This window comes from Talpa occidentalis, unplaced genomic scaffold (genome assembly GCF_014898055.3).
Source record: "Talpa occidentalis isolate TD23 unplaced genomic scaffold, MPIMG_talOcc4v2.1 talOcc4.14, whole genome shotgun sequence".
NCBI lineage: Eukaryota > Metazoa > Chordata > Mammalia > Eulipotyphla > Talpidae > Talpa > Talpa occidentalis.
The window spans coordinates 61,584,480-61,600,549 of record NW_023601433.1 but is presented as its reverse complement, the minus strand read 5'-3'; the positions used below and the strand labels follow the sequence as shown (position 1 = coordinate 61,600,549).

Genomic DNA, 16,070 nt, shown 5'->3' with positions numbered 1-16,070 from the left:
TTTTTCTCATTCCCACATAGGATCTTCCCAAGACCCCACTCACTGACCTGAAACACCTCTCTACTCCCTCTTCTACCTCTCTTTACCCTATCCCTCCCACAATGGGTGAGGCTGATTTTTGTCATTCAGATCACTGAAAAATCTCTTTACACTATTTTCCCAAGACTGGCTGAAGTGATTCATTTTAAGAACAATGATCTACCCATTCAAGGTGATCTTCTTCCAGAGTAATGGAGCCAACATTACTTCCAGAGTAATGGAGGCTTACATCAGACTTGACTCTAAGTGATTATTTAGCAACAAGGAAAACCCGCTATAGTGGGGCACCTTTCCAGTGGCCCATTTGGCCACTGTTACGGCTTCTTCTTGTCAAGAAGTAGGATATCATCATGTTCTCATGTCTTTCAGAAACATTTCCCATGGAAAAATAGTCTCCTCTTAGACATGTACCATAATGTGTGCCCTGTTCTTTTGTTTAGAGTACTTCCAATTTTGCTGCCTTGTAAATAAATATATTTAAAATCTCCTGACTTATGAATCTTTGTAATAGGTATGGGGATATTTGATGGGTGTTGAGGGTAGAACTTCAGTATGGGGAACAGAAAACAGGCATCAAAGAGAAGAGGTAGAAAAAATATAAGGCAAGTTCAGTAGACCAGTATGTAATTAAAAATAAAGTCAGAGTGATATTAAATATGTTTAGTTGACATAGGGCACACATTGACCATTCATAATTGAGGCTAACTGTGGGAGTGACTGCTGGAGCCATCTCTTGTCAGATTTATTCACAGGGAGACTTGTAGACACCATTTTCATAGGAACTGGTATTATTTCTATGGCTCAGGAGGGGAAAAGCTATAAAGAAGTTCCCTGACACTCTGGCTAGGCACTTAGAGAAATAAATGTTTTTCACAGGCAAATGGGAAACCAGAAAGATTTTAGAAATGTTGTCCTGACTCACGAAGCCCTAATTTTCCATTTTCCACACCCACCTGTGTCAACAAAGTCAGCTCCGGGGGACTTCACATGAATTGAAATAGTTTTTTTTTGCAAACTGTCACTCTCTTGCCCCACAAACAAGCCTTCACATTCACATCTAAGGTGTTTCCCCTTCACTGCTCCTGAAGCCTGAAGAGGTGGCAAGAAATGTGTTTATTGTGGGGCTCCCAAGGAGGCTGAATTTGGGAGATTCCTTGATTCCCAGGTTCATGATTGCCCTTGTGAAATAAACTTTAACTCATCCCTAAAATATGGGCAGCTTGGGGGGTCAATGCTCTGAGGAACACATATGGGCCATTGAAAATGAAAAAGTAGAAGAACATAATATATTCTTAATATTGGGTACAGTCAATAGGCTTTTTTATATTAATTTTGTGATAATACAGGTGGACAGTGGCATTTAGTGACCTCATTTGCTTGGACACACTTTCCCCAAGAATCATTTCCACTTACATGAGTTATACCCACAGTCCCTGACAGATCAAGTGATATTTTGAGTGCATGTCCTTGTCTAAGTTAAAATTGCACCAAAGTTAAACAGGCAAGAAAGATTTTATTCAATATTACTAGAATAGAGGAGAGACTGAACTCAACTTCAGTAAAACAAAGAGCTGGAGAGTTTTAAAGAGCTGAGGTGGTGGGAATTGTAGGTCACCTGTGTTTGTTAACTCACCTTGGCAATTAGAGTAAGATGCCCACCAAAGTCAGGTGCCCAGACTCCCACAGAGACTATGAGATAGAGGTGCTATCTCCTTCAATGTTTCCATTGCAAAAAGATGGTTCCCAGTTCCTTAAAAAGTACATTTCCTGGGGCCTCCCTGGTGGCGCAAAGGGTTAAGCACCGCACTATGAAACCATCCGCAGCCTCTGCAGCACAAGTTCAATACCCCATCGGCCAGGGAGCTACCCTCATAGCACAGCAGACCTCTCCTGTCTCACCCGCTGCCCCCCTCAGCAGTATATTTCAGTCAGTCTGCCTGTTCTATTCCCCACTCTGTCTCTGGTGAATCCTCTTACCACCCCGCATCTCTGGCCTGTACCCCAGCTCTCGTATGCATAAATAAATCTTTAAAAAAAAAAAGTACATTTCCTGGATTATAAAACTGGCAAGAGACTGCATCTATTTCAAAGGGGCTAAGTAAAAATTCATAATTGCAAGTTTTTGATAGTAAGTGCTTCAAATAAAGGGAGGTCAGGGGGCTATAGTTAGGAAGAAACCTGCGTAAAGGATAGTCAAATTGAGGAGAACATTAAGGCCATCTTGATCTTGCTCTAAAGCAATTCAGAAATGCACCACAAAATTTGTTCCTGCTGCTTGAGAAGGAATCCTTGAGATGGAATCCTGAATCCAGTGATACTTGGAAATATACTTGGAAATTCCAGGTTCCTTAAATGGGTTCTTTTTTATGAATAGCTTATGGGAAAAACCTCATAAATGTTTTCTTTTAATGCTTTCACCTGAGTGTCTTCACTGATTAATTCAATAAACATTTATGAAGAATCTACTGTGCTAGGCATTGTTTTAGGTATGAACAAGGTGGAAACTTCTCAAGGACACTTCATAGCACTGATGGTGATAGATGAGTAAAGAATAACTTAAAATATGAGAGTTAAAGATAGAGGTAACATATAGCTCAATAATTTCACTGCTAGTTATGTACCAAGACAAATAAAAATATATGTTCACATAAAAACTTTCAGTATTATTCATGACCAAAAGGTAGAGATAATTCAAATGTCTGTCCACTGATGGATGGATAAATAAAACATGGCATATGCATACAAGCGAACATTACTCGGCAATAAGAATGAAGCATTGGTGTGCATGCTATAACATGAATGAATCTTAAAAAGTCTAAAGTGAAAATAAGTCCATCACAATGGGCGATATCATTGCATCATTCCATTTTGGTGGAATGCCCAGAACAGGCAAATCCATAGACAGAAGCAGATTACTGGTTGCCCAGGGTTTTGGGGCTTGCAGAAAATTGGGAGTGACCACTAATGGGTATGGAGTTTCTTCTGGGGCTGACAAAAGTGTTCCAAATTTGATTGTGGTGATGGTTTAGTAAATTCAAAAGATCATAGTTATGGGAAAATGAAAAGAACCCTGGACTTAACATCAGACCTGGTTTGAATCCCACAAATACTATGTACTTGATTTGTTCAATGTCATATCCATTGAACTTTCTCTTCTATTTTCTCTACCTCACTGAATCATCTCACCATCCATCCACCTTGTTATCCAAATGAGAGTTGTGGGAGCCATTTGAAATGCACAACTCCCAGTTCATAAGCACCCCTAGCTAATTTAGTCACCAAGTTCTACTGATTCTATTTCTTAAATATTTTATTTATTTTCACATTTATTTTTCTTACATTGTTATTCATTTTTGTGCAACAAATGAATAAATCCTCTCAAATCTCCCACCACATCACCTGTGAACCATCACTGTAGTCCCTTGCGCTCTTCCCTCGCCTGTTTTGACCCCCTCTCCTTTTTCCTTCCTGCTCTATATGCCTTAGATCTACAATTTGCTTGCAAGTTTTGTCTTTTTTTTTTTTTACCCTTTGTTCGGTTTCCTTATATTCCTCCTATGAGTGCAACCATACGATATTTTTCTTTTTCTTTCTGACTTATCTCACTGAGCATAACCCTTTCTAGCTTCATCCATATTGCTGCAAATAGCATGAGTTTATCCTTTTTGATTGCTGAGTAGTATTCCATTGTCTATATACAACGCATCTTGATCCATTCATCTGTTTTGGGGACATAGGTTGTTTCCATATCTTAGTAATTGCGAATAGTGCTACAATAAACATAGGAGTGCAGGTTTCCTTTCTAATTAATGCTTTGTGTCCTTTGGGTAGATTCCTAGGAGTGGTATGATGCTATGAGCATAGCCAGCCAGGTGAGCAGCCCCAGGGAGAGGGAGCTGAGGCTGGAAGGGAATGGAAGAGTGGAAAGTGTAGACACCAACAGGTGTAGAGGGAGAGGAAGTTCTGAACGAACTGAGCGATCAGTTTCTTAGAGCCCATCAGAGCAGCTGGTAGAAATCTTAGGTCACCAACTTGGGTATGTAAGAAATGCAAGCTTATTTTTCCAGAACTGAGCTTACTTCCCATTTTGAGCCTCCAACTTCTACTCAGTAAATTCTAAATTTCTTGCCATTTTTGCCCAGCCTGGATCTCAGAGAAATACTTGAAGCTTGAGATTCTTCTCTAAAGCCTTTCTGCATGTACAGTGGACACACTGCCCAACCTGGGCTGGAAGGTTCCTCTGGGACATATCCTAGGTTTACTCTGGGTTTACATAAAGGACAGATTTACCCCAAGTTGGTTAGCCAGTGACTAGTCCAATGCCTAGCTTAAAGCAGGTGTTCCTTAAATACGTGGGTGAAATAAATGGAACTAAAAGGGCAGTGAGAGGAATCAGGGTGTCAAGGATGCCACAGGTATTTCACATAGCCACTTGCACACCAGAGTCCCATCAAAATTGCTCTGTCCTGGTATCTCTCTCCCAGTGACTTCTAGTTAATCTGATAGATAAATCCTTGCTGATGTGTCATCAGGTATGTTCCCTTCTGGGTTCATCATGCACAGTTCACCCTCCAGTTGATGTGAGTCAGCATCATGGAGGGGGGAGGTGCTAAGTAGGCTTTGGGCCACCAAGAGCTGGTACAGGAGTAGTGGCACTCTCCTCCACTGGAAACCAACTCATTAATTATGTTTACTCTGCCTTGGTTATTTTTTCCTCATTACCAGCTAATGGTGCAAGGACAAGTAGGATGTTCCATGCAAGCCTAATGAAAGGAGAGCTTCAGGGGGTGCAGGCTGTGTTCTAGGTCCAATGACGGTCACCATTAGGAAAGTTCTAAACAATGCCCCAAGTGAAGCTCTTCAGCTAGTACCAACCAGTTGAGGATAGTTCATAATAAAAGACAATGTCAAAAATACATCCCCAAAGGGCCTGTACTTCGATGGCTCCATGGAGCTATGACTCTCTTGGCATCCCCTACATGGACAGTACCTGTCTCCTTCTAGAGAAGTAGGCTCCACTGGGGTGCTCTTCACACACTATACCCCCAAATGCCACAGAGGAAGTATCTGGAAAGGATTCCAAGACCCCAGGCTGAGGGTCTGTGTCTTGTAGGAGAGTGGGCATCAGTTGGGGCATGTGTCAGGGTACTCGGGTTTTTGCCTGCCTGGCCAAAGCATCTGTGCTGGTGTCTCCCAGTATTTATGGTCCCTACTTGCGGACATCTGGGTCCCAGTCCCCCTTGATTTCTTCTTCCCTCCATCCTATGTCAGCCTCAAGAATGAGAGTCCACACCTCCCTGCAGCAGATGCCTGGTGTGTGTGGGGGTATTTGAAATGTTCCCTTGGTCTTTGGAATCCTGACTCTTAGGCTGGACATTCCAATAGCACCTCTTTGGGTGCGGATCTTGGAAACTTTAAAAACTGTCCCAGCCAGCCCCACGACAGACTCAGCTTCTGTGAGGTTTGCAAGGCGCCAAAAACATCTCGGGTGCTCCTGGAGGAGCAGCCAATGGAAGTCTCAGCCAGGACCCCTCCCACCTCGCGCACCCCCCCCCCCCCCCCCCCCCCCGTGGCATCCCGGCCTCCTGGCTCTCCCTCCCTCCCTTCCTGGCTCCCTCCTGTCCTGCCTGACACAGAAGTGGACCCAGCAGCCTCGGGGGCTACAGAATCCTCTCCATTGGCCCTGTGGTTCTGAGACGGACCTCAGCCTCTCCAAAGATGACCTGGAGACAACTGCTTCTCCTCTCCTGTCTTTCAGCTGTTGTGTTTCTGGCCAGTGAGTATGGGGAGGTCCCAAAATGGACTGGAGTTAGGTGAGGCTGCTCAGGTGCCCCACATAGAAAGGAGGGTGCCTGTTAGGAGGGCTGCATCTGGGGTGTGTGTGTGTGTGTGTGTGTGTGTGTGTGTAAGGGGGGGAGGCAAGGAGAGAGATATAGACAACACAGAAAAACAGCATGCTGTGCCTGATGGTTTCCTGGGGAGAACAGCTCTTGACTGGTCTGTGAGGGTCCAGGCCCCAACACTGGGCTGTGGCCACAAGGGCCTGGGAAGACCTGGCTGGCTAGAGCAAGGGTTCCCCTGGGGGAGCTGCAGCGCTCACCTGGTGCTCTCACCCCACAGTGATGCAGGAGAGCACTGGTGCATCTGTTGGCACCAGGCAGGTGACTGAACAAGAGGCCAAGGAAGGTGAGTGCAGGGGCCACTGAGGGGTGCAGGGTGGTGGGCTCCTGCCCTGGGGTGTCTGTGCTGATAGAGACCCACCTCTCTTGGGTTCTAGCTGAGGAACAGAAGATTTTCATGCAAGAATCAGATGCCTCGAATTTCCTCAAGAAGCGCGCCAAGAGATCCCCCAAATCCCAAGATGAGGTCAATGGTAAGGATATTGGTGGCTTTCTGCTGGGCCCTGGGGTTCCCTGTCCCCACAGTCAGCTGGGTTGCACCGAGGCCCTCAGATAGCAAAGTGACTTTGGCTCTGAATTTGAAATCCCACATTTCCTTGATTGCAGGTTGTATATTGAATCCACCACGGCACAGGGGATAGTGCCACATCATCTAGCAGTGTTGAGGTCCATCCAGATTTCAGAAAGTTAAAAACATAAAGGGGGAAATACAGGCTCTAGCTAAGAAGGGAAACGGTATGTGAATGCTTCTGTACTGTATACAAAACCCTATAATGCAAGGGCAACAATGGGCATGAGAGCAGATGGGACAGGAGACTGGAAATGTGAGTTTGGTGACAGCTTTGCTGCTAAGTGACCTCAGCCACTTCCTCTCTGGCTGTCCAAGTTTCCTTACACATAAACCCCTGAAAGTGTGGTGTTCAGCCAGAGTGTAGAAAAGCTTTCGTTTTCAATGCATTTGGGAGCTTTTGAGCCTGGAAGCTTCTCTCCTCAGCCTGAAGTTGTCCCCTGCCTGGCAGGATCCACACTTCTGACTGCCCACCCTTGCGTTTGCTGTCCCTGAACTAGATTCTTCCAAGGACTCAGCGCTCCGATTTTTTCCCCAGTTCCCTGCCTGGATTTATTATTGTGCGTGTGTCTGAATAAACTCTTTGTGTCCCTCCCTGCACTCAGCAAGGTAACTTGCTTGGGAAAATAACAGGACTTCTTCCAAGTGATGGGAAAGATGAGACAAAAGCGCTTGGAGATGAACTTTTTTTTTTTTTTTAAATCGGCTCAGTTTAACCTCACTGGGAAAATCTCCAGGCTTCAAAGAGTTTGTGATTTAGAAGTCAGCAAAGGTTAAGAGACTGAAAACTGATGGAAGCTGGGCAATTCTTCCTGGAAATCAGAAGCAACCTCCTGGCAGATGTCCAGTGGAGGAGCAGGTGTGAATTTAGGCAATAGTTTCCATCCTCACGAGCTGATTCAGGAGATAGGTGATTAAACCCGAGGCCCTCCCCTCGACAGAAGCTCATTATTCACGGGGTCCCAGGACAGCCTGGTGATACCCAGGACTGCACCTGAGGGCAGCTGCCATCACTTGGCTTACGCCTGGGCACGGGCAGGAGAACAACACCTGGTTACCTCTCAGGCTGGGCGAAGGGCAAGAGACACTTTGTTAAACTTGAATTTGGAACTAGGAAACAGGCACCTGACATCTCTGAGCTTCTGGATAAAGGCGCTGGGAGCTAGAGGGAGTAGCTAAACTGCTGAAGCAAGGGTTGAGAAGGGCTATGTTAGCCAGAGGGTACACAGTATACAAACAGCATCTTGTCCTGAGAATAGATTCGGTCAGTGCTGAGTCAAGCCCAATTTGTCGCACCTCCAAATGGGCGATTTGGGAAGATTTTACTGGAGTGCATAGGGATAGAAAATACTTTAGGAATTGGCAGTGGCTCATTAGAGCCTCCGCCTCCCTGGTTCCCCCACTGTAGCTAAGATGGCACCTGGGGCACCAGCTGGGTTTACAGTGAGTTGTAAAAGGGAAGGTGTGTTCTGGGCCAGTACTGGAGGGTGAGCACCTGGGACTCTGGCGCCAGCCCCAGCTGTGCCCTGGCCCACTGTGACCTTGCTAGGTTACTGCACTGCTCTGAGCCCAAATCCCTCCTAAGAAATGTGTGGATGTGGGGCAAAGGATGGGGCCTGGGGATGAGTACCAATTCCTTCTGACAAACTAAAGATTCCTGTAACCCTTAGGCAAAGGCAGAGCGTGGGGACAACATGGATTTACCTAAAGGATCTGCATTGAGAGCAATTCACAATTAACCTGATTTTTAGTCTTGGTTTAACATAAACATAACATAAATTACTAGAGTTCATGTAATTTATTAAAAGCTCCTTACCAGGATTTGGGGTAATTCACCATATTATTTTGTAAAGATATTTTTTTTTTCTCCCTAGAACCCTGTAACATGTGATGGGGTTAGTGTGTGAAAGGCTTCTCATCAACCCCTCTTACCCACTTGCTTTTGCACATTGGAGTTGGTTGGGGTGACAACAGCACCTCAGTTTTCCCCGCTTTGATGTGTGAGGGAATTGCGTCACAGAGCACGAGGTGTTCTGAGGGCCCAGTTCCTCCTGCACCAAACATGGCCCTCCTGCCTTCAGGGACTTTTCCAGTTGAAATCCGGTTAAAACACATTCCTTGAAACTAAGAGAGTTTTAATAATTTCTTCCAGACAATTGAAGATGTCAATGTAAAGATTTAAGGTATTAACTTATATGAAGTTAAATTTGGATTACCCCCTCATATAACTCATTTCTGATCTTCAGATTTCTAGTTTCTAAGTAGCCTCAGGAATCTGGATACACACCAAGTTTTATGAGAGGAGCTAAATGGTTTCATCCTTTGGGAGCTCAGTCTTCTTATTTCCACATGAGGCAATTGACGGGATGACCTCCTTGGTTCTTCAAGTTTAAAGTCCATGTGAAGAGCAAACTATTGAGTGAAATTCTCCTACCCCTACTCCCTCACAAACAACGCCTTCCCTAGGCAAATAATTGGTGTACCCTTAAAATTGGGCAGCTGCCCATAGCAACTCTTGTTCTTCCCCTTTGCCAGCGGAGAACAGGCAGAAGCTTTGGGCTGATGAGCTACAGAGAGAGTATTATGAAGAACAAAGGAACGAGTATGAGAACTTCGTGGAGGAGCAAAATGATGGTAAGAGCTCATGAGTCAGTGTCTTTGGGATAATGGAGCTTTGTGGGAAATTGCATAACTTGCTCCTACTTGTCCCCAAACTGGAGATGTAAGGCAAGATGTACCTTCAACTCTTATCTATAGTTGTCTTGAAGAAAAGGGTGAAAAAACTTGAACCCGGCTCTAGCACTTGAGTAGGCACGGAAGAGGACAGAACACCTGCGTTAGCACTGGCTGGGGACTGCGGTGTTGGGAAATTTGGGGTGGACTGTTTCCTTCTCCCAATTGGGGTCACTGAGGTGGTATGTATTCTCTGTCTTAGTGCCTAAACTACTGGGTTAGTTCTGGTAGGGTCAGGTTGGAATTCAAAACTCACTTTCAAGTGCCTTGGATTCACATCAATGTAATAATGATTCTAGGAACTATTCATCCTGGCAAACCAGGGTCCTCACTTCCTTATTTACTGTAGCCAGTATCTTAGATCTAACGTGGGAGGCAAAACAGGAAAAGTAAACTCAGAAAGCACTGTTCTTATTGCCCTGCCATGGACCCTTCCCACCTGTAAGTGCCAACATGTACGGCCCGTGCTGAGGTTTCTGTGTGGGCCCTACCTCACTGCTGGCAGTGTATTCTTTGCTAAGCCTTGGCCTTTGCCACTCATTAACAAATAAAGGGAAGGAGAGTTTCTTATCAAGCCATCAGCACACTTCATACCTGCCCTCACCCCCTGGACAGGCTGAGGTCCCACCACCCTGTAGGAAGTGATTTCACCAGTTGGATGAGCAGCTGGATGTGGTGAATGTGGGTAGAGAGAAGCTGTATCTTTGAACCACACATTGCCAGGAGATTGAATTTGACTTTGTGTCTATCACATGCCTTCAAGTGTCACCCATAGCAAAAACTCATTGGAACACTTAATAGAGACCAGACCAGCAGGTGTAGGTGCATTTGTGTACATGTGTGCATGAATGTACTCATGCCTTCCTTTTTGTCTTCCCCCAAACTGAAATGGTCCTGAATAATCTCCTAGGTACACCTGAGCTTGGACATCAATTAAGGCTGCAGTTTAGGTTTTCTTTGTTAGAGAAAGTCTGCAATTTCAGTTCTGAATCATCAGCTTGCTTGCTCTGGCAGACTGGACATCCTCCTTGGACATCTCAGTGAAAAGGAAACAATCCTCAGGTTCTGGGGCTGCAGGCTAGGCCCTTGGCCCTGCAGATGGCACCTGGGTGAGCCCTGCAGAGAGGTGTTAGGCTTGGATCTCAGCAAATCAATCTTTCCAGGGAACATCATGGGGAAAACTCACTGTTGCAACAGTCAAATACTTCTGGAGATTTATTTTGGTGAACAATTTAGGGAAAAACATTTAAAAAATTAGGATGTGGCTACCAAAATTCTTGTAAGTATTTTTTTTTTACTCATAGTGCTAATAATAGCATTTTGTTTGGGGCATTTTTAAATATCCCTGGTCCAAATCCTTAGCACCTGGGTGGAAACATTCTTTTTTGTGATGAATTTTAGGGTGAGGAGTTAGGCACCTAAGTGCTGACAGGTCTTCCACCAAAGCCAGAGGAGACTATGATCAGGTCACCCAGAGATGGAGAAGACCTAATTTCAAAACCTTCGGGGACAGGGCCTCCCCAGTGGCGCAGCGGTTGAGCGCTGGGTTGCGAAGCTGCCCGCGGCCTCTGCCGCGCCGGTTCGATCCCCGGCTGCTCCCCGGCCACCGGAGGAGGATCCCACATGGCGCGCAGACCTCTCCTGCCACCCGCTGCTCCCCTCAGCAGTGTACTTCGGTCCTTCTGCCTGCTCTGCTCCCCTCTCTGGCTCTGGTGAATTCTCTCACCCTCCCGCGCTTCTGACTGTACCCAGTGCATGTATAAACAAACAAACAAATAAATAAATAAAAAACATGCCTCTATTAAAAAAAAAAAAAAAAAAGAACCTTCGGGGACAGTGACAGCAGCCGCTGTGAGGAGCACCTGCTCCATGAGGCACTGCGCTGCATCATCGGATCCTCAGACGGGCCTTACAATTCCCATCCTAATTTCAAAAGCAGAGGCTGAGAAAGGATACATAGATAGTGAGGACACAGTGAAGTTGCAGTGAGGCGTGTGAGCCAGCAAAGCTGCCGTTCTTGTAAATGAAGGGAGATCAAACATGCAGACGTCCTGGAGCCCCTCTGTGACCCAGGGGGAAGGGTCAGGAGAGGAGGGCTGAGGGTCTCCATGGCTTGACGAAAGGAGGCAAAGAGAGAGAGCGGGCCCAACCTGCCCGAGGAGAAATGTTGACAAAGGTGAAGCTGATTCCAACTTTCCTCCTTTTCTCTTGCTTCTGCCCTGGGAATGGACTCTGCACAGCAGCCAGGTTGCCTGCAACCTCGCTCTGTGGTCAGAGCATCCATCTTCTGAGTCCTCTCTGAGGTCCCCAGCTATCGTTTGTGCAGGATCCGGTTTGGGTTGGTCTTGATACGACAATGGCAAACATTCTTAGAATAATTCAGAGTGGTTGGGCATTCACCCGCGACCTGACTCATAAAAGCAAGTGCTGAGGGAGAACCATAGGTGGATAAAAGGTCTTGATTTCCGTACAAGATTGATCTTCTTCCAGTGCCCTGAAGGTCCCATCTCCAAGGCCTCCAAGGGGGTCAGGAAGGGCCAGAGCCTCATTCAGCTTCCCTGTGGCTCCAAAACCACTGGTTTCTCAAGCAAAAATGCCTTTCAAAACTACCGTTGGGAGCCCCAACATAGTACACTGAGCTCCCATTCCCATACTAAGCACCAATGAGGTGACACAGATCTGCCTCCCCTTCAAGGTCAGAGGCTTGGTCAGGTTAACCAAGGGTGGCTGCACAACACCTGGCTGGACGAAGGAAGCTTGGTCATAGGTTGTAGAGACCTGTACTTAAAAGCAACACTATCCGAGAATCAGGTCTTTATGAATGACCTAAGAAACTGCTATTTGTAAAAATCTTGCTTTCAAGTTTGGCAAGAGTGGCTGGGCTATCTGGGCTGAGAGGGCTGACCAGGGCAAAGGCTAACAGCCAAAGAAAGGCACAGCCGGGGCCTGACTCTGAGCAACAGGCTAGCACAGGGGTTCCAAGCCCCTAAGGGGATTTTCAGGGTAGAGCTAACTCCGTGCTCACATAGGAAGGAAACAGTTCCAGCAGCCATGGCACCTCAATACCCAAAGTGGCCCTTCCTGCTCAAGCACCTGGCTCTCAAGGGTGCTGAGGACCACAGGGACCACGTCTTTCCCATACCCTGAGGCCACCAGGTGATCCTGTAAGCCCTGTGAAACAAAGAATGTGTTGCACTAGCACCAAAATCGGGAAGCCCACAATGAGAAAACAGAAGCAAGGAAGACATCTTTTTGTTTTTTAACCCGTGACATTGTCTTCTACTAGTATTTCCCATCCTCCCGACATTTTTCACAAATGCTTTTTTAAAAAAATGTGGTAAAATACATAACATAAAATTTGCCACCTTAACCATCTGAAGTAATTCCAAGGCACAATGTTGTCGAACTACACCTCTCTCACTATTCCCAAAACCCTTTCACCACCTCACACTGAGAGTCTGCACTCAGCATGCAGTGTCTCCCCCACCACTACCCGTCCTGGCAACCTCTAACACATTTTCTGTTTAAGTTTGCCTATTCTAGATACTTTATCTAAGAAGAATAATTGCACAAAATTTTTCTTTTTGTACCTGGGGCACTTCATTTGGCGTATTTCAAGGTTCATTCATCTTTGTCGCAGTTATGAGAACTTCATTCCCTTTTATGGCTGAATATATCTGGGCCCACACATGTACATACTCATCTAGCTAGCTCATGGTTCGTATACTTGTTCCTGTTTTCATTTTTAGGCACATGAGCCAGGAGTGAAATTGTTGGTTATAATGTAACTCTAGGATCAGAAACATGTCTTATCAAAGAGTAAAATCAGAACTTTCTTACTTATTAAAAATCCCCTTAAGTTCTCTTTAGCTTTTTACTATGAAATATCTCAAAAAAAAAAAAAAACAAACCAACAAAACCTATATAGCCACTACCCCAAAACAACAATTGCCAAGAGTTCTGCACTTGTTCGATCCCTCCCTTTTCCAGTTAGCTTTAATATTTAAAGCTTAGAAAATAGAACAGTATAGAGGAAAAATTACTCTTATCCCATCACTTGAAGCTGACAATTCTTTCCAAGTTATTTTCTATGGTAAAGCTTGTAGTCTATGTTGCTACTTTTGTGTTTGGTTTCTTAGTTGTTATGTCTCTGAGCTAGTGTCAGCTTATAGTTCTTCCCCCCTTTGCTGGTTGTACAGGAAAGAGACTGAACTAGAATCCAAGATGCTGGCCTCAGCTCTCTTGGCCAGCAGCCCTGTGCCTTCACCTGTCTGGGCCTGATCCATAAAATGAGGCCTGTGAACTGTACTCACAGGCCCTTCCAACCTGGATGTGTGTCACCAGGCACAGAGGTGCAGGAAGCTCACGTCACCACAGGGAGGGCAGACTGGGTTGATGGCTCTCAGACGGGAATCCTCCCCATCCTAACATAATGTCTCCCTCTCTCCTCCCCAGAGCAAGAGGAGAGAAGCCGGGAGGCCATTGAGCAGTGGCGCCAGTGGCATTATGATGGTCTGTACCCATCATATCTCTATAACCGCCACATCTGACCTCATCGCTGCAGAGTCAAGATGGAGCTTGAAACATACCCCAGCACAAGGGGGGTCCAGCAACAGTCTCCCCTCAACACAGGCCCCTCTCCGTGAGGCCTGCTGGGAAACACATTTTTTTTTTCTAATGGATTAAAATGCCCTGCCTTTTGCTTCTTTGCAGATGATTTTTTGAGGTAAACAAACACTGTTGGGGTCTCCTTGTACCAAAGCTACAGTGGTTTCCCTTTGCTTAGCCATTGCTCCCCAAGTAAGATGCCTGTCTAATAGAACAATGAAAAGAATCACAGTACAGAGAGAAGGTTACATGTTTGCTTATAGCTTAGAAATAAAATCGCAGAGTCAAGATTGTGTATTATCTTCTCAAATCTCAAACTAAGTGGTGGTAACCTGTCTCCCTGCATGACAGCATCTAGGCATCTGAAAGTCTGAATTCACAGCAAATTTGCTCAGTATTCCTCAGGCATCACACAAATGAAAGAGAAATGCTAATATAAATGTTTTGGTAAAACAATCCTCTGAGACGTTTACTGAGCCAGAATGCTCCTCATGTCCTTGAAGAGTCTTAGTTCATCTGTGGTTCTTCTGCTTTAATCAGAGAAGCCACGATCACAGCAATCACAGCTGTAACCTAGACTTGAAAGCAGCTAACATTTAGTTTGGGAGTACCTCATTTTTCTTAACAGAGCCTGTCCTTAGCCTGGTTACCAAGTGAAGCAAGAGATGGTGAGGCAATCAACTGGGAGGCAGGCTTAACTCATAGGTAGCTCAGATGCTCTGTCAGGACTGTAAGACACTGGGCTAGAGAGACACATGAACTTGAACTCTATCCACATGAAACTGCCTTACAGGTTAGCCAGGAGCCAAATGTCAGGTGAAGCCCTGAGGCCAGATCCAGTCCCTGCCTCTTTAGGGTGATAACCCCAAGGTTACAGGGGATGTGTTTTACATACCTGGAAGTACAAGAGAAAAGGCAAAGCACTTCTTTCACCTCAGCCAGGCAATAGGAGTCACAGTCTGCTTGCATGGGTAGTGGTAACACACTTGCAGGATTCTGTCAAGAGGGCAGCTCCTGTTTCCTTGTGCCAGAAGCAGGTGTATGGCAGCCGATGGAGAGTAACTCTTGGCTGTACTATACAGCCACCTGTTTCAAACGGCCTGCTGCGTCCACATGAGGAAACACTGAGCTATATAGATGTCAAAAATCAAGAATGGCTGGGTGAGAGGCCAGGTTAAAAGAGTGAAACAAAACAGCCTGTCCTTGCCTCTTCAATGGCCCTGCATGACATGCTGGCTCTCGATAAAGAACTCTCACAAATATGGTCCCACTAAGAAGTCTGTTACCTTGTTCTACCCCACCACTAACAATGGCTCCATTGTACCTCAGGGATTCAAAGTCCACCCTGAATTCCTTCATTAAAAGCCAATCACAATCATTTCCCGGGCAGAGAGAAGTCTGCCAAAGGTAACAGACCAGGAATCTGGACAGCCACAGTTAATAGGAAATTAGTAATGGAGCGACCTGTATTTTTAGAGCCAGGCCTTGTCAAAAGTGTGGCCTTCGGGACATTCACTTATTTTTGAAAATTTCAAAAACTTGTTTGATGCTTTTTATCCATTTCATTTGACTGAGTTACTGTACTTCATTTTCGAGCAATTATATCCTAATTCTTTGACAAGTTTTTCAAAAACAGCAAGTTATAACTTAACCTCATGGTAACCACAGAGTAAAATGCTCTAGTACAAAGAAACAAAGTGCAGCTCTCCTGCCCACCTGTGACCATGCAGGCACCTTTTTCTTTCTCCTTTTCCAAATAAACCTGAACTTTTAAAATGCAAAACAAACAAAGGAAATGAACAAACAAAACAAAACAAAAACAAACTCTTAGATTCTGATAACAGAATGGGGGTTACCAGGGGGAAGGAAGATAGGGCAGGTGGGGGGGATCTTGAAAGGGACAAAGAGTACACTGGTAGATGGAAATCTACCAATCATAATGTAGATGTTGAAATATAATACTGTACACTTGAATTGAACTTAAACAAAACAAAATAAGCCCTTAGACTATTTTTTTTTTAAAGGTTTATTGATTGATTGATTGATACATACAAGCACTGGGTACAGTCAGAAGCGCGGGAGGGTGAGCGAATTCACCAGAGCCAGAGCGGGGAGCAGAGCAGGCAGAAGGACCGAAGTACACTGCTGAGGGGAGCAGCGGGCGGCAGGAGAGGTCTGTGCGCCCTGTGGGACCCGCCTCCAGTGGCCGGGGAGCAGCCGGG

General features: G+C 45.5%; 1 protein-coding gene across 2 annotated transcripts; it reads left to right on the top strand.

The window, feature by feature from the left end:
- The first annotated feature begins 5,708 nt into the window (after positions 1-5,708).
- Positions 5,709-13,833, top strand: UCMA (upper zone of growth plate and cartilage matrix associated). Of its 2 annotated transcripts, XM_037511485.2 has the most exons (4): positions 5,709-5,815; positions 6,160-6,225; positions 9,043-9,141; positions 13,696-13,833. In XM_037511485.2, the coding sequence occupies exons 1-4, from the start codon at positions 5,758-5,760 to the stop codon at positions 13,788-13,790; spliced, it is 318 nt and encodes a 105-aa protein (XP_037367382.1). In that variant the 5' UTR covers positions 5,709-5,757; the 3' UTR covers positions 13,791-13,833. The 2 variants fall into 2 exon arrangements, with proteins under 2 accessions (XP_037367382.1, XP_037367383.1); XM_037511486.2 differs by lacking the exon at positions 6,160-6,225.
- Positions 13,834-16,070: the final 2,237 nt, after the last annotated feature.

Excerpts from the sequence above, each read along its gene's own strand:
- UCMA (XM_037511485.2), top strand. The coding sequence starts at position 5,758 with ATGACCTGGAGACAACTGCTTCTCCTCTCCTGTCTTTCAGCTGTTGTG. Across the intron at positions 6,226-9,042 it reads TGAACAAGAGGCCAAGGAAG|CGGAGAACAGGCAGAAGCTT; the intron begins GTGAGTGCAGGG and ends CCCCTTTGCCAG. Across the intron at positions 9,142-13,695 it reads CGTGGAGGAGCAAAATGATG|AGCAAGAGGAGAGAAGCCGG; the intron begins GTAAGAGCTCAT and ends TCTCCTCCCCAG.